The 22,356-nt window shown below is 43.3% G+C and overlaps 2 protein-coding genes and 1 long non-coding RNA gene across 3 annotated transcripts in view; 2 read left to right on the top strand and 1 right to left on the bottom strand.

Moving 5' to 3' along the window:
* Positions 1 to 2,387, bottom strand: part of LOC118512651 — a 79,043-nt gene extending 76,656 nt beyond the window's left edge. Inside the window, exon 1 of the long non-coding RNA XR_004906328.1 lies at positions 2,071 to 2,387. This is a non-coding gene — a long non-coding RNA (uncharacterized LOC118512651). The remainder of the gene's footprint in view (positions 1 to 2,070) is intronic.
* A 300-nt stretch (positions 2,388 to 2,687) lies between these two features.
* LOC118512646 (transcription factor SOX-3-like) lies at positions 2,688 to 21,129 on the top strand. Its single transcript, XM_036057362.1, has 3 exons — positions 2,688 to 2,841; positions 3,725 to 4,016; positions 16,032 to 21,129. The coding sequence occupies exons 2-3, from the start codon at positions 3,841 to 3,843 to the stop codon at positions 17,863 to 17,865; spliced, it is 2,010 nt and encodes a 669-aa protein (XP_035913255.1). The 5' UTR covers positions 2,688 to 2,841; positions 3,725 to 3,840; the 3' UTR covers positions 17,866 to 21,129.
* On the top strand, positions 18,352 to 19,161 carry LOC118509986. The gene is made up of 2 exons (XM_036051368.1): positions 18,352 to 18,599; positions 18,669 to 19,161. Exons 1-2 carry the CDS (start codon positions 18,352 to 18,354, stop codon positions 19,159 to 19,161), a joined length of 741 nt encoding a protein of 246 aa, XP_035907261.1.
* Positions 21,130 to 22,356: the final 1,227 nt, after the last annotated feature.

The following is a 22,356-nucleotide window of genomic DNA, read 5'->3' as shown; positions in this document are numbered from 1 at the left end:
ATAACCCTCTATAGTGTTTCCACCGCAGGACAAAGAAGGTTTCGATCCCATAGAAAAAGGTGAATGAAAAATGTAAACTTTCCTTCCCTTTTCTCGTAAAATATGTATAACTCAAAGGGAAATTGGGTATCAGTACACTGATTTTTGTATGATACTTCGCGAAGAAATTCTGTACATCCCGGCTTTGCGACACATATCATGATTCATGCAAGTGATTTTTAAAAGTTATCCAAATCAATTTTTGTTCAGATGCTAAAATTCGGTGTTTTAACAAAGCCTTTTTTCACTTGAAGCGAAAACATTACTTGATAGCGTAGCATGATCATATTATACAACTGTTCAATTAGTATGTTTTGTATGTGTAGTTTCATTTTTTAAATTAAATAAAGATGCAGCTTTAAGGTCGGTTGTATACATGATAACGTATCAGATTAAGTCAAATCATAGTTTTGACATGCAAAGAGTAAAAGCACTCAATAAAACAAAACCAAGCAGTAGGGCCGTGGCCAATAAAACCCACCTTTGGTAATTCCCGTAACTGCTTCTTCGAGCTGAATGCGAGCAGCAAAAATTTGTTACGGCGATTCTCCAATTCATTCAGTTTACCCAATCCACATCACTCATGATTGGGATGGGCATTTAGTTCCTTCTTGCCAAGATATATTGGTGCTCGTGTGACCAGCATAAGGAAATGTGCAAATGCTGCAAAATCTTTTCTCACCAATCTCGTCTCACACATAACTCGCCAATTCCGAATCTTTCGCAGGATGTTACGTTGTTCTCCGCGCTCGCCTTCTGATGTCTTGGACCGGGTTCGTTGGCTGAATTTAGTCCGTGACTGAACGTGACAAATAATTGGAAAATTGGTATCGCTTACGCTCTTCTCCACGCCAAACACCAAACTACATCGCCATTCGTCCACGGCGCGATATCTACTATGCCGGATTTCATTTGGTTTTGCGCTCTGCCATTTTCAATCCATCTTTGTTTGTTGCTGCAACGGCTGTTGATTGTGTGCGAGCGTTCCGCCCCGATCAGCTTCTTGCAACAATGCGAAAATAGTCTCATCGCCGCTGATTAAATTAACGCTGACGTTGGTTTTATTTCTTTCCTTTTTTTACGGCTGGTCCCATCCTGCCCGCCCAATCACCCAATCAGTTAAATCTATGCGTTTGTCGATCCAGGAATGGTGGACCAACTTGATGAACTTTCTTTGTGCTAGTAGACACTAAACACTTACCAGCATCTTGTTTAAAAGAAAGATAACGTTAACACAGTTTAGTCTCTTACTCCATCAAATAAAAAACCATAAAGTACCTGCATTTGGACATCTAACAAACATATAACAAACGTGTTGTATAAAGAACTTAATCACTTCTTTGCTGGAGAATTACATGCATTTATGAAAATGTTTTTAACATGACTTTCTTACTACGCCAGGGAGCTGAGTTAGTCTGACTTTTCGTCAATCTGACGTCATATCTGATAGGGAGGTCATAACTTTGGAGACCATTTCCAATGCAGATTCAAACGCTGGTATGCGTTCATGGTATTGATATATTTCGCTTGAGGCACTCAGTAGCGAATTGATCCTATTGGAGGCCATAACCGTAATGAAAATTGAGGCCCATACCAAACCATATCCGCTGGTCGGGAAGAAGGTAATATGTAAATACCATTAAACCCGCTACAGGAGGCGATCCTACGTAGCTCCAGTATACCAAAGCTCGGCTCGGCTCGGCTAATAAATACTTTCTAGCGATGCACAAACAGGTGATCGTGCCTTTAAGTCATCCAAAACATTACTGAATATATTTGGTCCCGTATCTTACTATTGCACAGCCTCATGGGAAATGTGCAGGACGACACAGAACGCAAGGCCTTTTGGGCCTTCTACATAGAGTTGTGGAGGCAGTAATAGGACATACGCGACCGCTAGACATGCCGGGATATCGGATTGGCAGGGAAGAGCGCTCGATCGGGATGATCTTTGCAGCGGTTAAACACCTCGAAGCGGAAGAACGCAAGGAAATAAGGGAATAAAAAAAAGGGCAAAACTATTTAACTTACCTCAACAACATTCTGCAGGATTTACCATATTTGCGCACACAGACAATGTAATTCACCAATTTTCGGCACTATCGTACACATTCGGGTAATGGATTTACTAACAATCTAACAGTCTAAAAAACTAACAAAACCCGATTACCGATCGAATTACTAATCTATTATCGTGCATTTTCACGATCACGCAGTACGGAACACTTCACTTTAAATCACTGCAAGAAACTTATTGTTTATGAATTACGCACGATACCCGGTCGTTTATGATCAAACATAAACACAAGAAAACAAACGCTACTGGATGGCCCTGCCACTGCAGTCAGCTGAAAGAGGATGAAAAACTGACAGCATACAGCATTTCCCTGTCGGATCGAAATGTGTCATCATGATTGCACAAAATGTGTTGTTATTGCAGTTATATTTTAGCACGGAATGGGTGAATCCAATATGAATTTCAGGTTTTCATAAACTAGTTTATAAACTACTCCTAGTGATCAACGGTGTGATTTAAATGTATAGTAGAGTAGTAAAAAAACGCACCTTACCTATATTGACCTTGGTGGTTATATTGATTGATCGCCGAAAAAGGGGATATAGCGAAGTGTCAAACAAAGCACGTGCTAAAAATAACCAGAAGGAAATGTCACATTGTTTGTTCGCTGTTGGAAAGGTCAACTTTCTTTTGTTTGCAAAGTGCGATTGAGAAGGGAAGCCGATTGTTTTCCCAACTGAGCCATTTTAAATATCGCGTGATTGCTGCAGGTGCATCATCAAAAGGTATCCTTGATCTAAATGTTCGATAACTTTATAATCTGTGTTCCACGTTGTAGCACGATATATTGTTATGTGCATTGTTTAGATTTGTTTCTGTTAATCTAGGACAGAGATCGTGGTTTGTGTGTGGATCTTAACAATATCACGTGTTTCTGAGTGGGTTGATAAGATTTGTACAGCTACCGTTTCACTGTCCAAATTATTTGTAGATGATGGAGTAGCATGAACTTTAGTGCGAGTTTACTAATTGAAAAATATAATAATGTGAAGTATCTCCAATAATTGGCATTACTCTCGGTTGATTCATGAAATCGTCTTAGATCATTCATCTCAACCATTCTGTTTGGCAGATTTTTCTAGGTTTGACACGCAGTCTCAGATAAGCCTCTAATATTGGTGCTTCGTGGGGTTTCACGCATGATGATCGAAGATGATCCGAGATTCTTAATAAGTTTAGTTTGTACTTCTGCTTTAGCAAGTTCCACAACGCACTACATCCAGATCGAAAGTTTATTTAAAACGATGAGAGTGTAGTGCAACAATCTCTTCCATAAGATAACCTCAAAAAACTTCACTTATGCCTACAAGCAGTGGCGTATTAACCGATGGTCAGAGTTGTCGGTCAAAGAACCACGTACCAGCTGCTTATTAAAAGCGGTATAGAAGGGGGCTCGTATTAGTAACCGCGTATTTGGGACCTCTTGAAAGGGACATCGAGGACCTCAATGTCTACTCGGGGTCCTATTGCACCTCTCGCTCCGCCGGATACCAAACATTTGTATGGTTGCCACTTAAGGTCTCCAAGTTGCATAATCCCCCACTGCCCACTAGTCTGAGGCAAACATATTTATATCAGCTATTTTGTGTTCTTTTTGCATTCTTTCAGAACTTATTGAAACCAGTCGGGCAACACATAGCAAAAGAGCCAAATAAGACTGGTTGTCCCGCGAATGTTGGTTACGTAAATTTTCGAGGACTCAAGCCCTAGTAAGGTTATTGAGAATGGACGATATCGATGAAGATGACATTCTGGAGACCCTGCTGCGATACCAACTGCAGCAACCCTCACCGTCGCCTGTAAATGCCACGACTGTTGTGGAAGAAAACACCACCGTTACTTTCAACAATGAACAAATGTTCTACTCAAGCATGTTGTTCCAAAAGCTGGCTCTGCTAAGGTATGTAAAACTTTTTTGTATTATCTTTACATGAGGTTCCCATTTTTAACACCGATATAAAGCACTCTCCACGCAAAATCGTCAGTTGTTGTACCAATGAGGGTCCAAAAATAGTATGAGTCTTTTTTTTTTGTTAGATTAACCTTCGATCATCACAACGGTTCCTTCGCGGTGCTTTGAAGAGATCGATCGCTTCTTTCACCGGAACTGTGTCTATGAGTAGCATATGCGCGACAGTACGAGGAGTAGTAGCCGGCACAAGCCGATTGTTGACTTTATCGATCGTTTCATCGCCATGCCGAACGGATTTTCTGAATGAATGTGCACGGAGGAGGTAGGGAGGGTAGAAAGAAAAGGGAGTTGGAAGAACTCTTCAATTGCTCTTGGGAAGTTGGTGTTGATGATGATGATGGTGATGATGAGACGAGCAGCCGCGAATGTTGTCGATGATGGGCCCTTTTTGAAAAACGCAAACATTACAGCTTTGCATGGTGGTGGTCGTCTATTACCGTCGACAAAGAATGGACCGAATGAATGAATGGATGAACGGAGGCACTGGAACATTGAACCTAAACACGGCTTTGAATGAGTATCACACCTGCTGAACAAAAAGCTTTGGATCGGACAGTGGCGGATTACAGCAGTAGCCGCCGCCGCAAGTCGATGAATGAATTCTAGGCCTTCCATCGTATTATTGTGGCTGGTTTGTGTATTTGTTTGTTTACACAAGCGGACCGTAAAGTTAGCTATTTGCCAACATAAACTCATCGATGAATGGTGGTACGCAAAGAATGAGGCCCCTTGTGCATTGGCAAAGAAACGATACAGGGAGCGTATTTCACATGTGCAAAAAGAGACAAAACAATAACAAAACTGTATGCATTTCAGTCGGATCCCTGCTGCTTTCCCACAAACAGTACGACCTTTGCTATTCGCAAGCACCACTAAGAAACGTTGCAGTAGGTCAGTGTTGTTGGAGAGGATTGTTCCATTGTACCAGTTTGATATTATGGCTATTTAAAACTTACACCTGGCTTTGTCCATGGTTCTCGTTGAAGAAATGGTTCCGTAAACTTTAGTTTGTCTCAGTAGCTGATCGAAATACAGAGGAATATGAGGGCCCACATCAATTTCAGATCCATGGTCCACAGTTCGCATGAATAGCTGACCATCTAAGGCTAAATTAAACATATAGACAGTTAAAAATGCCAGATCTGAGGTTGTAATTTAAAAAAACGAATATTCATCTAAATTTTTGGCAATACACACGCTCAGACACTAAATTTTCATTATATCAATACTTCAACCTTGCCAATGCTTCATTTCTCAAGAGAGCGATTGAGTAAAATCGATATCGTCATGAAGTTATCAGTTCAGTAAACGATTTTCCCACATGGCATACCTTCAAGCCTTCAGAGGATACACGTTCCGCGATCAGTCTGCAGCCAGTCTCCCTCTGAAATAAAACCCACATGTAATTTGATTATTCACTCGAAAAAGATTTATCGCACAACGGTTTAACGAAATTCGTGATCCTCACTGCTTTTTATTTACCGATGGACATTGATTTTTGGTACGAGATAATTCTGTGCCACCGTAAGTTTTGTGAGTCCCTCTTAAGATCCCCTGGTAGCTGATGGCTGATGGTGTAACTTAAAACCATCGGAGCTTGCCTCGTTGATCGCTTCGAGAAGAGATTGTGGTCATGGAAACGACGAAGATTCACAATGTGTATAGGAATGGCAAAGATAACCTAAGAGGACATTTAGCATATTCACTTTGCGAATACGTCAACTATACAGATTTGTAGGTCATACTTAGCACAAAACAAAATTAACAAATCAACGATTTAATGGTCACAAAAACCATACTCAAAACGCAAATATGGATGAGCCTGCCAAATATTACGATTTCCAGAAGCACAATCCTATCGCACGGTACATCGTGATGTTAATGATAAATTGACGGTTATATGTCACGACCAGTAGTGTGGTCTGCGAAAGCGGTGGTTAAGAAGGTGTGCGGTTAGTAAAAAGATGCTGTTTTATCCCACATTCCACATGCGCTGCCTGGGCCTACAAACACGCAAGACAAAGGTCCGGAAGTTAGTAGGTAACAGCGGCAGCAGGCTAATTAACTTCACGGGAGTGTGAGCCCTGCGGGATTGGATTCAATGAATCTCGTACATACTGCAGCCCTAAAACGCTAATCAACATATTTCTTCAGCGTGTTTGTTGGGAACCACCAACGCTGTACATTTTCTTCTTTCTATGACCGATCGACAAGGTATGCCGCTGACGTCGCATAGCAGAGTGGTGGACGTAGATTGTGACAAACAAATGATCTTTTTTAAAGTAGTCATCATCTTTACTTGGAAACGTGGAAAAGGCCGGTCGGTCTACATAAAGATTCGAAGTGTACGTTGTGGCCCTGCCATCAACCATCATACCATCAGTACGGTATCTGGGTGGGTGAAATAATCATATTCCAGCAATGCGCGATGCTATTACGGTGGTTTGTAACACAATTCGCCGATCTTCCCATACAGCGGCGGCGGTTCGAAGTAGTTGATGTCTCTGGTTGATGGCAATCGGAGTGAGAAATGGGCCTTGACGTTAACGCATTTATCACGTGGACATTTTGCCTGCTAGTTTAGCATGCTACACCCTCGTGTCCTCGTGCTCTGACGGTATCTTAACTCTTTCAGCTTCGTTAAGAAGATAGACCCCTGTCCGGTGCATGCATTTGCACGTTCTTTAAGCTTCGTATTTCTTTATATTTCTTGAATCTTCTGCTATTTATGTAGCAGCAGTCATCGCTGAATACCTATAGAATTTTGTCAGTGTATAAAAGTTTATTTTTTAAATATTTTTTTACTGTAATCGGAAATTATATTTTATTTATCATTTTATGTTCTCACTGGGTTTTATCTCTTGTGACAAATTAAATTCTAATGGCATTTAGTATACGGCAGCAGAAATGTTATACTTGTTTAGAGGCGGTTTCCAATTTATGAACCACACAATTCAGATTATTGCTCATGAATTTTATGTGCACCAATAAATTGTGCTAAAATCAATTCAATATCTACTAAAATAGTTTCGAAAGAGGATTTTTTTTCATTCCCTTCGTCGATTAGCTGTCGATTTTTATGTACTTCATTCTTCAGTCTCTGCATTAAGTGGGATCATTTACCCACTGCTAGGCATCGTAAAGACTTGCTCCAGTGGGCAGAGTATGTTCTTTTTTCTGGATATAGCAAACTTTTTCCTGCATTTTTATGCGCAAATGATGTTAGGTTTTGTCATCTAAACCACCGGACCTTCAATTGTTCCTTCTTCGCTTACTTACCTAACTGATATATTATATCATTCGATATAATTCGGATATTCGTCGGTACCTGAAGAGAAAGAGAGACCACAGACGCAAATGAAATGTAGCTAGAAGCGTGGTAATAGCGTCGAAGCAATTTAAAATACTAATTAATCAATCAACGTAATTAACCGAACATGATAATTTTTCATTCGTACTTTGAGGGCCCTGGCTGGCTCCGTCCCACTAGCAGGCCGGCATATGAGCCGGGGTCGATGGTGCTCGGTTGGCCCACAGGCCTTCAAGCCTTCTTTTCTACGCGAAAGGAAGACGTCTTTTTTTTACAAATTTCTTTTAGTGGTCCATTAGAAAGCCAAGCTCCGCTCGCAGAATGATCATATGGGGTGTGAGAAAATGTGAAGCCATTTTTCATTAATCTTCCAGACTTCTGCTGCTCATAGTGCTCTGCGGGTGACCCGCAGCAGTGTTACAATTCTAGGAAGCATAGTTCATTAATTAGTGTTACGGTGGAGTGTTTTGAATTGCGAAAAATATATATTGAGTTGGCATTTTATTGTGTAAAATTTGAATATCGGGTTAAGTTTGGCTTTCTAAAACAATAAAAAAGGGTTTACGTATTCCGGTAGTGGCATTTGTGTGGTCGCCGTTGTGATAGGACAAACATTATAAAATGTATGTTTTTGTAGAATGGACGAATTAACTTCTGGCAATTACGTTCGGTAATTAACTAACTACTTAATATAATATCTCCATTTAAGACCAAACGGATTGAAGTTAAGTTATTATGATTTTTTTTGTACAGTGTGCTGCTGTAAGCTCTTGCCTCTGTTGTCTGTCCAAGTTACGAGTGATGTTTGTATCTGCCTTCCGGCAGACATTTGGCTGGGCATCTGGTCAGTTTCTTGTGGAAACGCTGCTGGATGTGCACGCTCTTGTTTTACTTGGTCGCACGCCTCTGCCTTCGTTGCTTCCGTTGACGGTTCCGCAGTGAGTGGATGGATGGATGGATGGGTGGACGGTTGTTGTTTTTTTACTTCTTATTTTCAACCATATTTATATTTCTTTCATATTGTTTTTTCTCCTCCTTTCTCGGTTTTGTGGTGGTGTGCTCTTGTTATGAAAATTATGCTACCGGCAGTGTTATAATGCTGTCCGCCGGATTCCCGTTTCTTTTTTTTTTTTTTGGCAACGGTGGTTAAACTAGGCAGACGCTTTCAGTTGAGCAGATTTCGTCGTCGTTTCTTTTATTTTATTCACTTGCTTTTTTAATAATTTTCATTATGGCAAGCTTTCTTTATTTTATCAAGACATTCCAGTTTACACCGGCAGCAAACGTGCTCGAGGGGGGAACGGTTAAGGTGAGAGTCGAAGGACGGGAAGGCACGCTGACAGAAAGCTCGTGCTTTTGATGGCAAGAAGAAAAACGAAGGACAAACGAAATATCAAGACCAACCGAAGGAACATTTTCGGCTCAGTTGGGGCTTGAAGCCGCGGTCAACGTCATGACTGCGTCCGCTGGTAATGGTCTCCCGTTTAATGACTGTAGCTATGGTTTTTTTTCTCTTAGACTTTTCTTTTCTTAGTGCCCTGTTTGCTGGCCGGTACCAGTCTTGCGCGATTCACTGTGGCACAGGGCATCTATTAAAGTCCAGTGGCTTGCGTTTGTTTGCCGGGGGCCTATTTTATAATGATTTGTTTCGGAGGAGGTATGCTTGTAAAAGGGAAAAGCTACTGGGGTGAGCAAAGGCTCATTTGTTTTTTTTTTTTCTCCTATGCTGTGACTGATGTGGGCGTGCAGCAGAGGGTCATTGGAGACACGAAGGAAAAAAATGGTGGAGGTTCGTTCCGAGTTTGGCACTAATAGCTAGTTAGCGTGGCAAAAACCGGGGAGGTATTACGATTAGGGAATCCGTTAAAAAGCCCAGCAAGATTGAGTACCGGAGGAGTACAGCCGAGAGCCTGCGGCCCCGCATTGCCCTCATGTCGAATTAACACACAGTATTATTTATGTGCTTTCTAGACGAGCGTGAGAAATTGAGTTTTGCGTGTTAAGTAGCTTCTGGTTATATGATAAATCTACATGGAAATCTTTAGGGCATGTCCGGCTGATTTTATGTACCTTACTGGTGTGATACGGAATGAAGGCAAGCTATTGTTCTATGGAATAGCGGTACTGTTACTTCACATACTCATAAAACTCAAAGATTTACTGAAAACTTGCAAATATTAATTCTTCTTTTTTGTATTGTGTGGCAATCCTATACAGGATCGGGCTTAAAACTAAGTTACTATTAAGAGTACAATTCAAGTTGGTTTAGAGACTTTTCCTTTTCCAAACTGTGAAAGGGCACCTTATCCTCCCGGGTGAGCTCGGACATACCGTACTAAAATAAAAATTGTGCGAAATCGAGATTAATAAGATCTGCCAATTCCTTTAAAACTTGACTATTATTGATAGATTCATCGTGTGATTTTAAAACAAGCATGCCTATCATTATTGAATGCAGTGTGTATTTAATTTTATTGATGAAGGAGACCTTACCTCATTGTAATTATGACAATGTTGAACACAACGCACATTTTTGTATTAAGTCAGGAAGGATGGCCTGGCCGTGTTGCTACAGTAACCATTGTAATATGACATCAATTAACATTTGTACTCTTTTGTTATGAATGTGGTGATTATAATTGGTTTGCAATTGCTAAAAAAACTAAATATGTTTGATAATTTTACTCTCAAAGACTGTTTTATAGTCATATATATCAGAAAAAGATTTTATTTATTTATTTATTTATTATGACGGCTTGAAGCCGTATTGTCAGCACCGCATGTGCTGATGAAATACAAATGTCAAAAACAAAAGGAAATTACAAAGAAATTACCAAGGCATTTCCTTCCTGATATTTAGCCTTGTCCCGAGTATGCTCGGTTATATCAGAAAAAGATTATAACGACATTTATTGTTTAGATAATATGATATGATTATGCAATTACGCTTATCATTTTGTTCTTTCTTGATCTACAACCTCTTAAATCATGCCTGTCATTTCTAACTTACTAGACTTTTTGGTGCGGTCCAGTGGCAGAGGCGACAGCGGCGAGGATCTTCACACGCCAGGATCGGGATTCAAATCCAATCCAGACCGCCTCCCCGTACGCAGGGTTGACTACTTTCCTAAGGGTAAAATTATGTCACAGGAAGCCAAAAATGGCAGGCCGAGACCTTTCGAGTTTGTAGTACCAAGGAACAAGAAAAAGAAGAAAATTTCTTGATACCGCATAGTCAGACTAACTATTGGGGAACGGCCAATATGGGATTTGAACTCCAATTGCAATTGCAATATCAATTGTGCTTATATGTCGTTATAAAATGCTGACATGTTTTATGTAACGGATTTTAAAATATGAAAGAAACAGTCGGATTACCAACCAACCAGACTTATTATGGTTGGTTGACAGTTGCAATTGTTAGTACAGTATTGACTTTGCATTGAGTTAATTAACCTATGAAATTGTGTAAAATTGGGACGATTTATTTTTTTATTAATGGAAAGTACTTTATCCTGTTCCGGGCATGCTTTCTTAAAAACAAGAAAAATGAATGTTTCAGCAGTGTACTTTATCCGTTGATTATGTGAAGTCTTCGGTACTGGAACGAATGAAAGATCCACAGTTCGTACAGAGGGTTGTGTAACAATCTTAACAAGCGGATGGAAGTGTTGGTTGTCTCTGCTGCTTATTGTTATATGTGAAACCAATTATGGTTACATGCACGTGTCATTTGTAATAAGAAAGCCAAAAAAACAGTACAGATAGCAGCTACTGATATTTAAATAAGTTTGTGTCTATGTATGAAACCATGCGACGGACGTTAAACGAGATATAAGAGAAGATGTTGTAATAAGTTCTCGTACGCTGTGTGCCATTTCAGTCTTTTTGTTCATTATGTTATTTATTGCAAGTATTTATATTCAGTTATTCATTTATTATCGGTGAAATTAAGTCACAGAAAGTCAGGCTGTCACAGAAATGGCAGGCCGAGACGTCCCGAGCTTGTAGTGCCAAGCAAGAAGAAGAAGATTTATATGCACTTGTTGAAGTAAATTTTGGAGCAATTCAAGATATTTCATATTGTATGTATTGTGTAGTAATGTTCGTACCATTTTTACTAAAAAAAAACAATTGCACTATTGCTTCAATCAATTCAAAAATATATTTTTTCTTATGTTGAGGGCTTTCTTTCCTTCATTTTAATTTTCTCTTTATTTCTTAAAATTCTTTTTTACATTTCTTGTTAGAATCGTCACGTTTTTTTAAATTTTATATCAATTTGGTAACATTGACGGGTTTGTTGCTTCAGCCATGTGATCATTATTCCATTATATGCAATGTGATAATTATTCCTCATCGTTATACTGAAAATGATCGAAGCGTATCATTTTCCTACAATTCATTTCATAATGAGAAACATTTATCCCACCAGCAAAAAGGCCAGGCCGTTCTATATGAATACAAAAAATAACACTTTTTTATAAATAATTGAATGAATGCTCAAATCGAATAAAAATCCGTGTAATATGAATGTTTACCTACCTTTATGCACATCAACGCAAACATTGTGGCCAAGTCTAACCACTGCGATGATTTGAACATGTACCTACCAAGGGCTAAGCAAGCACACGGTTGTGTTCCCCGAACTAATGCACTGTTACACTTTCAAGTTGCACCCTAGGTGAGAGAAAAAAGGTGACATGGTTTTCTGCCGCCAGTAAGGAACTTGGCGAGTTGATTGGGTGGTCGTGTTTGTGCATTCATCCTAACCAGCCAGAACCCTGGCAAGCCCTCACTTTGATTGAAGCAAACGGCGATACAGAAAAAAGGAAGCGAGTGTAAAACGCAGTTCAAGTGCTTCATTGGAAGTAATGTTTGCACTACCGGCGGTAGCATATAGTTGTGGAGGACAAAGATGATCAGCTATTATTAAAAGAAAGAGAAGTGAAATCATGTGGTTTGAACGGAGGAACGCAATGGATGTTCAACAGGACAACATGTCTTTGGATATATGAGGTCTTACTTTATGAGCAACGAACAAGTAGCTATGAATTTTGCTTTGCTCTTAAACTCCACATTTTTGTACACATTTCGTCTTTTTAAATTGATGTAAAGCACTAGCAAACTCGATCAGTCGCACGTTTACTGCTCTCTCCAGCATCCAACTTCGTTCTATAAGGTTATAGAGATTTTTTTTGTTGTAATAGCAATTCGCCAAGCTCCTCGAGCGTTTTCGGCGTTCCAATGCTTCAACCCACAACCCACCTCGCTAAAAGGGAAGTTGTGTGAAAGTGTTTTTGTTTTGCGGGCTTTGTTTCAGTTGTGCCTGTTGATACTTCTCATTCTCATTTTCACATGGAAGGACATTTTTGGTGGTGTACACAATCAACAATAACCACCAAAAACTATACGTACGACGAGAGAGGGGAAGGTAAGATGTGTGTGTGTGTGTCTGTTTGTTTGTCTCTGCGGAGCGAAGCCATACTTCACTTTGCTACTGTTGCACGTGATCCTGTCTGTCCCTTCCGTTTTCTTTCCCGGCGGTGTGTATATTTGGGTAAACAGGATTACACGATCAGTTGCACTGCTTACAGTGCAGAACGTCGTATTGCAAACACCATCATCTCGTGGCCTACGTTTGGTTGTGTCGCATTTTACGGTTTTGTTATATTTCTAGGACACACCGTTGTCAGTTACTGCTGGATGCATCATCGACCTGCTGATGAGCAACATGGTGCTGTGTGTAAATCAGATGAAGCCCTGCAATATGCAGCCCTTGTGAAGGCTGCAACTGAAATAATTTAATGTTATTATTGAAATTAATTGTAAGTTATTATGAGACAATAACGTTTAACCATATACGGTTCAATTATCCATTTAGTCATGCTGTAAAACTAATAGTAGTAATATACTAAAATACTTTTTTATGTAAGTAGAATCATCAATTCTATCCAGAGTAGGTCTTGAAAATGACTCATGTTATAGCTACTATTACCGCCATTGCTATCAGTCCCACTCAGCCTAATCGATAAAAAAAGCCGTAGGAATGTTTTGTTGCAATAAGTAGATTGATTTTTATGTGTGACTCCCACCGAAAGCTTTATTGTGTGTGGTGGATGCTTCTGGTTGTTTTTGGGCTTCGTCTTTTGAATGGTGTTCACCAACCTAGCATCAAATTCCCTCGTAGACTTTTTTTATTGTCAAGAGCAAGAAATCAATGAATGAAAAAGATTCGATGAGAAGAAGCGGAGCAGCACCGAGGAGAGCAGCATTGCGGGTTGCGGCGTCTCGGAACCAATATTTCACTGTTCGATCAATGCTGCTGCCAACCTCGAACGCAAGGAAAAGGTTACGACGCGGTCTCTGCTGCGTGTGTGCGAAACTCGCTCTCACTGTCGAGAGTGACCAGCCTGTGGAAAATTGTCTGAATCCTCGGAAATGTGCGTTAGGGGCAAGGATACACAATCCAATCCACACAGGGAAAACGAAAGGATGCGTGGTGAATTACTATGCTCTGCCTAGGCGTATGATGCTATTTTATAGCAAAACACGTAGCAGATCCCGCAAAAGCCGCCTGTGAAAGTGAGATTACAGTAATGTGTCCCGCTCTGACATTCTGCCCCATGGAACGTTCCCTTCTCAGCTATCTATTTTTATAGCAACATCGTCGCGCTATGCGTGTGAAACTTGGCAACGTTGCAGCAACCCCTAACGCTGCAACCATAAACATGTCCACCAGACATTTAGCCACGCCTCTTTGCGTAGCTTTTTTCTATTTTTCTTAGCATGCCTTGCTACCCCGTCGCAGCCAGATTGTCTGGCATGGCTTGGGTGAAGATCCGGTCGAAGAGCTAAAGCGAGAGAACGAAAAGAAAGAGAGAGGCATATAGGGAGGGAGAGAGCGAGATGATGCATCTATGAAAACCAAACTTACCTGTGCCGCATTGTGCAGCTGTCGGGCTGCGGACACCCTTAGTGTGACCGAGAGGGTAGATGATTATGCTGCTTCACACACACACTTTGTTTAATGTTTATGCTGTGTAGCATAGGCCCGATAGGAATGTGTTGGTGTATTGGTTCGGTGTGGACCACCGGAGATCTCTCGCTCTGATTGGTCCCGTACGCTCGGTAGGATTGATGGAGGGGGGGATTCTACGAGACACACGACGCTGCATAGGCAGCCCGAAGCCCGATTTGGTGCTCCGCTATCCTTTCCTCCGCAGCGTCCTGCGTACCTCCGGGCCCGAGATGCAGAGTAAGAAGCATACTCGAAGAGGCCTATCCTACTCGCAACCTGAAGAACCCTTGTGACCTGGCTGGCCTGTGGCTGACTGTGGCTGCCGCCTGTGGAAAGTCCGGTCCAGTTCCATCCATATCTCGGCGTGTGGATGTGTGGGTTCCAGCGTGACAGCACGCCTCGGTTGGTTGCCCTGCCGGGAGTTGCGCTTGTGTGCGGCACAACAACTACATGTATACACACTGGCTTTCGCTACCTACCGACCGTTTGGGGTTCGGTACGAGATTCGCCGTGAACGAGCCCTCATAGTAAAACGGAAAGGTGCTCTGTTCGCAAGTGTGTCGTAATTCTCTCGCGTACGGTCCCCGGTGGATGGGTATCGCGCCTGTACACATTATTGGTTCCGCGGCAATGTATTGACGTGCTCGTTCGAACCCACGGCTTCCGCGCAAAAGAAGTAGCTTTAGAGCAGAAATACTATTCGATCGAGTGCCAGTTTGGTGTTTTAGAAGACTATCGAAAGTTGTGTGAAATGAAATGAACCGCAGATCTGTGCAGTTAGTAGGGTCTCTAAGCTTCTCGTGCTTTTAAGCAAAACAGTAGTGCAATCAGTGAACTTACGGCACGCGCTGTACAACAGAAAAGTCCGGATTGTTTCAGGATCAAAAGTGTCCGTACCTGCGCAATTTGTTCTTAGTGGTGCAATGAAGGGCATGATCAACAGTGATCTTGAAGACGAATGATCTTGCTGCACAAATTATTGGTTAGATCGACGAGCCCACAATTAACAAGTACAACCTCCTCCCGTGCCTAGTGTGTCTTTACATTTGTTTCTGTGTTCATGCGCTTGTGAAGAGGGAATAAACATAGCTATTCCCTTCTCGATCAACACACACACACACACACACTCGTCACGTAAGGTTGTGTGTGAAAAATGTGAAGTGTTTGAATAATTGAAGAGCTGCCAAGAGTTTTCATTCGTGCTGGCGAAAGATACTGTTTGTCCTGATAAAGGACAAATCCCCGCGATCTAAGATCGAAGGATTGTTAGCTCACGATGTTTAGTGTGGCATTCCGTTTGAAGATCTGAATGGGTTCGATCGCCACTAACGGGCGTGCTAATTGGGAAAGAAGCGTGTGTTTATAGTGATGTTGGATGCTTAGTGTATTGCTAAATGTCGTATGAGCAAAACGATAAAGGCATTGCTCCGTGATAAAAGCAGGGGCGAAGGTGTCAAATATTACCCTGCCGTTTCGTAACGTGTGGGTTGCTTTTAACTGGTCTCGAGTCTCGATGGGTGTGTGAGAGTGTTTTATCGGTGAATTGGAATAATTTTTCGGCAAAGGAATACAACTTAATTTGAGATACATTTCGATTGCTGCTCGTCGACAGACACGGTGGACTCTACAATACCGTTAGCGTCACGGGACAGGCGATCGCGAGTTCGTCAGGCGGCACTGTCACCATTATCGAAAAGGACGACAACGAGCAGAAGGACGACGACGGTGACGTCAAGAAGAGCGACATTATGTTGACCATGGAATCCGATATGAAAGGGGGTGGTATTCTGCATGCCACGATGCCCCCGCACCACCCGTCCTCTCTGCACGGCCACAGTACTTCGCCATACGGAGCACTGGGATCGCTGAGCATGATGAACATCGGTCAATCGCAACTTTCATCCCATCAGACATCGGCTGCCCAGCAGCACCATCTGCTTGGTGGTGGTCATCAGCAGCATCATATGAGCCACGGGCTGAGTAGCAACAACAGTAGCAGCAGCAGTAACAACAACAACAGCAGCGGATACGGGAGTCCTCTGCAGCAACCGGTTTCCGGACTCAGTCCGACCGGTCTCGTTGGCGGGCAAGGACACTCGCAGCACAGTTCGCCGACGGGAATGGGTTCCACCGGCCAGCATCACATCACGGCAAGTGGGGGAGGTGGCGGTGGTCACCATCACCATCATCACAGTTCCGGAGGGCTGTTGGGTGTGAATCACAACAATAACAACACCAGTAAGGCGGCGCAGCAGAATGCGGATCGCGTGAAGCGTCCGATGAACGCGTTCATGGTGTGGTCTCGTGGTCAGCGCAGGAAGATGGCTTCGGATAATCCTAAGATGCACAATTCAGAGATCTCCAAACGACTCGGCGCTCAGTGGAAGGACCTGTCGGAGACGGAGAAGCGCCCGTTTATTGATGAGGCGAAGCGGCTCCGAGCGGTGCATATGAAGGAACACCCGGATTATAAATACCGGCCGCGCCGGAAGACGAAGACTTTGACTAAGGCGAAGGAAAAGTATCCGCTCGGTGTGGGATCGCTGCTCGGTGGTGGCCAAACGACCGAGAGTAGTGGGATGCGCGGTAGCGCATCGTCCACCACGTTGGCCGCGCAGCAGGCGGCGGCGGCAGCGGCAGCAGCGGCCGCAGCCGCAGCGAACCGTGATATGTACCACCAGATGCCTCCAAATGGCTACATGCCGAATGGATACACGATGATGCACGATCCGTCGTCGGCGGCGGCTTACCAATCGCAGCAGCACTACATGAGCAATTACCACCACCATCACCGGTACGACATGGGTCAGATGGCGGCAGCAGCAGCCGCCTCCGGTACGTCAGCTGGATCCTTGAACAGCTACATGAATGCCGGCTACGGGGGTATGTACGGTGGCGGAAGTGGTGGCGGCGGAAGCACCGTATCCGGTGGTCAAACGTCACCCTACGGAGGTAGCGGTGGTGGCCTGCAGCAGCCCGGCTCGCCGTACAGTACGACAATCCAGCAGCAGCCCGGTTCACCGTACGGACTAAACCACCAACCCGGAAGCGCACTTTCCTGCCAAAGCCACAGTCCCAGTGATTCGAGCGTGAAATCGGAACCAGTCTCGCCTAGCCCGATCGCGTCAGCCACCAATAACAATCTAACGATGAAGCGAGAATACATAGTTGGCGGTGGGCATCAGCAGCAGTCGGCGGCCGCCGATCTGAGCCATTTGATCAACATGTACCACGTGCCGGATATGCAGCAAACGGGCGGAGCGGATCTGCAGCAGCACCATCGCAATCACCTAATGCAACATTACCATCAGCATAACGCCAGCGTATCGCCCGATCTTCAATCGCAGCACCAGCACCTCCAGCAGCACCAGCAACAACAGCAGGTCCAACAGCAACAACAGCAGCAGCAGGTTCTGCGATCCATGGCACCAATCTCACACATGTGAGAGTTGGCTGCAACCGCGACGGACCTCTTGGTTCACCATCATCAGCATCATCACCACCAACAGCAGCAGCAGCAGCAACTTCGAGTTTCAAAAGCAGTGGTGTCAACATCGCCAACTCTTACTGCCACTTCGACATCGAGCACAAACCACCATGCGGTGGGCTCTACAGGATCCACTGCAGCAGCAACGGCGACGCCTCCGTGCAGTAGCAATTCCAGGAATAACAGCAATTCCAGCAGTAACACCGCTGTAGGAACGGGTGGAGCTTCCGGGGCAGCAACCGATCATGGTAGCGCCGATTCCCCAGCAGGCGAGTCTACGCTGGGTGCTGCGGTAGGCGCAACCTTATTTGGAAGCGGTCATCTTCATCATCATTCCTTCGATCGATTACCTCCGCTGTGTGCGTCTCCCTTGTCTGCGTACCGCCACCATTCGGGTGCATCGTCAGCTACGGTGATCGGCAACTGTAATAGCAGCAGCGGCGGTATGGTTCTAGCTGGAAATGGTTCAAGCAATGCGACGACTGCCTCCGGTTCTCTAGGCGGCGGACTTATGAGCTCTTCGCCTCACTCGCACGTTGCGCTTATCAGTGCCGTCACACCTGGTCTCGGATTTTCATTGCCAAATGGAAGCGACGTGCAATCATCGCTGCTATCAGTTGATTCTGAAGAAGATCCACACCATTCGTACCATCATGGAATGCACATGGCACCGTCACCGCATCACCATCATCTGTACCATCATCATCATCACCATCACGATTATCATCATCATGCGGCTGCTGCTGCAGCTCTGCTGGGTAGTTTCACTAGTGGTGGCGGTGGTGCCGGTTTGATCGATTGTGTGACTGAGAGTAATAATTGTGCCGATCGTGAGGATTCCACTGGATTTATTTCAGTGGCGGGTACTACCGCGAACAGTGCCGTCGGAAACTATTGTCTTAGTGGAGGTATAGAAAGTGTGACAGGGTTGGTCCATTCCGTAACAGCCGCCACGGCGTTGGCTGGTGCGAATGATGGCGAAGAAGCGGGAACGGGCGTTCCGCTTGAGAGTGGTGGTGGATCGATGAGTGGTGGTGGTAGTGATAGCAGTGTTCTGCGATCGAACGATCGATCGATCTCATCATCATCTTCGGCCAGCCTCACGCTGACGGCAAGAACGGCTGCTGCTGCAGCGGCAGCCGTGGCCGCTGTCTCGAATCATCACCATCATCTGCAACAGCATCCCACGGCAGCAGACATACCTTACCATCATCACCATCATCGACCTTTGCCGATGGATATATCGGCACTGTAGAAGGGTATGAGGAATCCATCGCCGAAGATTTTTTACTGATGCTTTGATGCTGCTGCCGCTGTCCACGAGAAGAAATGGGTGGTGTAGCAAAAGTAATAGAGTTGCGATAGAAGAGTGACAATTTAGCGAGGCAATCATTCAGGGAGGAGTAGTGGTGGTTCTTTTGCATCGAAGAGGAGATCCCTTGAAACAGCTCACTCAAGGACCTGTGTAAATATTAAACGCAATACCAGAATTGTGTCTGCTACTAGAGTGAGTTGAGCTCTTTAAATCGGAAATGAATCGTTTGCATCTCGTTTCCAACACACCGCTCGCTAGTGACGAGGTGTTTGTAAAACGTCACACTCCATCTTGTTGGACGTTAAACCGTGGTCCAAACCTGGCGACAGTGTCGATGCGAGAGGAGGTTTAGAGCAAGCGGGTAGCGGAGCGATTCTAAAGCAAAACACGAACCGAAGTTACATGAGTCGGTCGCAGGGACGATCGACACCATAGACGACAAAGTTGAGCGCGCAAAAGTAGGACGTGTTTACGTGTAATGTGTGATATTTTATTTTGTGTTGATCTTTATTTTCCTTTTCATATACTATTGTTTAGTTTAACCGTGGAGAGTGTAACTGTACAGGCTGTAGTTTGCGAGTCTTGTCGTAAATCAGATCTAATATGAATATTACTGTCGATAAATTATCGATATCGTTAGTGAGAATCATAGCAACACACAACACTCCATTCGAGAGAGCTTACCCTTTGTAGGGGCAAGTGAGATGTAACATACGGCGGACCCGCATTTGTGAATAACTATTAGTTTTTAGAATACTTTTCTTTAAATTGGCCTCCGAGCTGCTGTTAGTAGGACTGTGGAAGAAACAAAAATGAGGACTCAACAATATGAACAATTCGTAAATAGGCATGAGTGTGTAAAGAACCCAGCGGGGTAGGGTTTCAGTTCTCATTCGCTAATTCGACCACCCTTGCTTGCATGTGTGGAAAGAGTTTTTATGTAAAAAGAAAGCAATCTCTATGTTTACTGTGTACTACGGCATCTAATATAATTATTATTTTCTTATAGTAAGACTACAGAGGATTTGTACTGCGATGAATTAAGAATGAATTTAATTTACATCATTGGTTAATGGATTAGGGCCCTTCGAACTTATGATTCCAATGCCTTTGTCTTTTCGTTTTTTTTTTCGAACTAAACAAACTTCATACATACTCAATGAAACAAATTTTCTTGAACACTTTTATTCATCTCAACTCTACATGAATTTGAAAAAAATAAAAACCGTACCCAGTTAGTTGATTGTATCTTCTCAATTTTCATGTCTATTTACTTTGACCCATTATCTATCAGCTTTCTGGCGCATCATTAACTCCTTTGTTGACTCCTTCTTTACTTCTGCAGCAGTCCTTCGGTTTATGTTAGAGGAGAGAATATTAGAATGCGAATTTTAGTACATGAGCACGAATGATGGATCGTTAGTCAAGTTACATATGTACAGAACCAGGAAACGAAACGGAAGTATCAAACAAACAAAATTCCAACCAGAGGATTAGAGTTAAAATAGAAAAGAATTAAAATTCACAGTAAAAACCAATGAACAAAACTATAAGATGCACTGTAAATGGTTGAAACAGCGTCCCTCTCACACACACACACACACCCTATCTCTCTCTGTCTCTCTATAACAGCCGTGTCCCCTGGTAAACGATAATAAGATAGTGGTCCGCTATTTAACCGTCGAAGTAAAATTGCGCGAGCTATATGTTGTGTACCACAAGCAGTGTGGAGACGGATGAAATATTAAAGCAAAAGACATGTATACAAAATCGGAACAAATGTAATAAGCGACACACACACACAATGAAGAAAGAGAGGGAAAAGTACAGAAACGACAAACATGTATGAATCTGCAAATTTCCAATGTTAACAGAAAACAATGCTACTAAAAAGGTGAAAAATTAGAAAAACTTGTTTTTTTTTTATTATTGTGCAGTGCGTTCGTAACTGTTTCTGGGGGGGTATATTTGTCAGTTGAGAAGAAACTTCTGTTGCGGGGGGATGGTTGTTTAACAACTTAAATGGTAAGATCCTTTTCTCGTTTTTAAACCCTTCTTCGTTTAGCCAATATTTTTCCGAATAGTGTTTATTAGTGTGCTTGCGGACATTTTTTTATAACATATGATTCGAACCCCGGTTTTGAAGATTCTTGCAAGTGGTCTAAAACTACCAATGTGATTACCAAGTGATGGACTGTGTTAAACTTGTGCAATAACGTAATGGCCCAAGTGAGAAGCATCCAAGAGGACGATCGTTTTGCAGCTGATACAGTTCCTTAAAGTGCGTTTAATAGTCAATGCTCCGCTATCGCCCACTTCATCCTCCTACCCGCTGTGTGAGGGCTGACACAAAAATAATGCTACCCTGAACTACCGAATGCCTTTTGGGACCAACAAAAAAAAGCAACTACTTGGCCGATAGGAACCAAAAAAACCCCAGGGCACCACCCGGCTTTCGTTTTCTGTGAAATCATCCAAAATAATTTCCAGCCTTCATATCTTTTGCCTCTCTTAACCTCCCATCTAAGGGCCGAACGGTTTGGTTTCCTTCCAACACCTTCCGAGAATTCGCGGAAAATTGTTTCGTCTGCCGTCGGTGAAAAGTGTCCGGGGCAAGGGCACGCCGGAATGCGAGCAATTCCAGTTCAGCTACTCGTTTGCTTCTGGCAAACGAAAACGGAGCAAATGACGAGAGAGAGGCCACACATTTCGAATTTTCCCCCTCGCCGGAATTGATCGTGACAAACAGTTTCCCTTGCGGGGACGGTTCGGGGTGCGCAGGTAAAGCGGCTGGCAAACGTGGACAGCAATTAATTATTGGCTACTTCTTCTAGTTCTACACTGAACATGCGTGTGAGTGTGGAAAAAATGGATCATAAAATGAAGCCGTAACATTCCGCCGTCGGAACCAACCCCAGTCCCATTGCCTGCCTGCCAGCAGCGGAGTACGCGGCCGGTCCAAAACATCATGATTTTGTGCGTTCAGGTGCGAGTGCGATCGTTTGATAGCGATAATAATAATCATGAGGTGTGAGGTTCTCTTTTCCACAATTTCCTTGTTTTTTGCTGTCCGGCGGGAGTGTTAAATGCTGGGTGCCACTAGTTTTTCTTGTCTATACCCATTGCTCTAATGCC

This window comes from Anopheles stephensi, chromosome 3 (assembly GCF_013141755.1).
Source record: "Anopheles stephensi strain Indian chromosome 3, UCI_ANSTEP_V1.0, whole genome shotgun sequence".
Lineage (NCBI taxonomy): Eukaryota > Metazoa > Arthropoda > Insecta > Diptera > Culicidae > Anopheles > Anopheles stephensi.
Note: the sequence above shows the minus strand (reverse complement) of the source record. Positions and strands in the feature narration are given on the sequence as shown.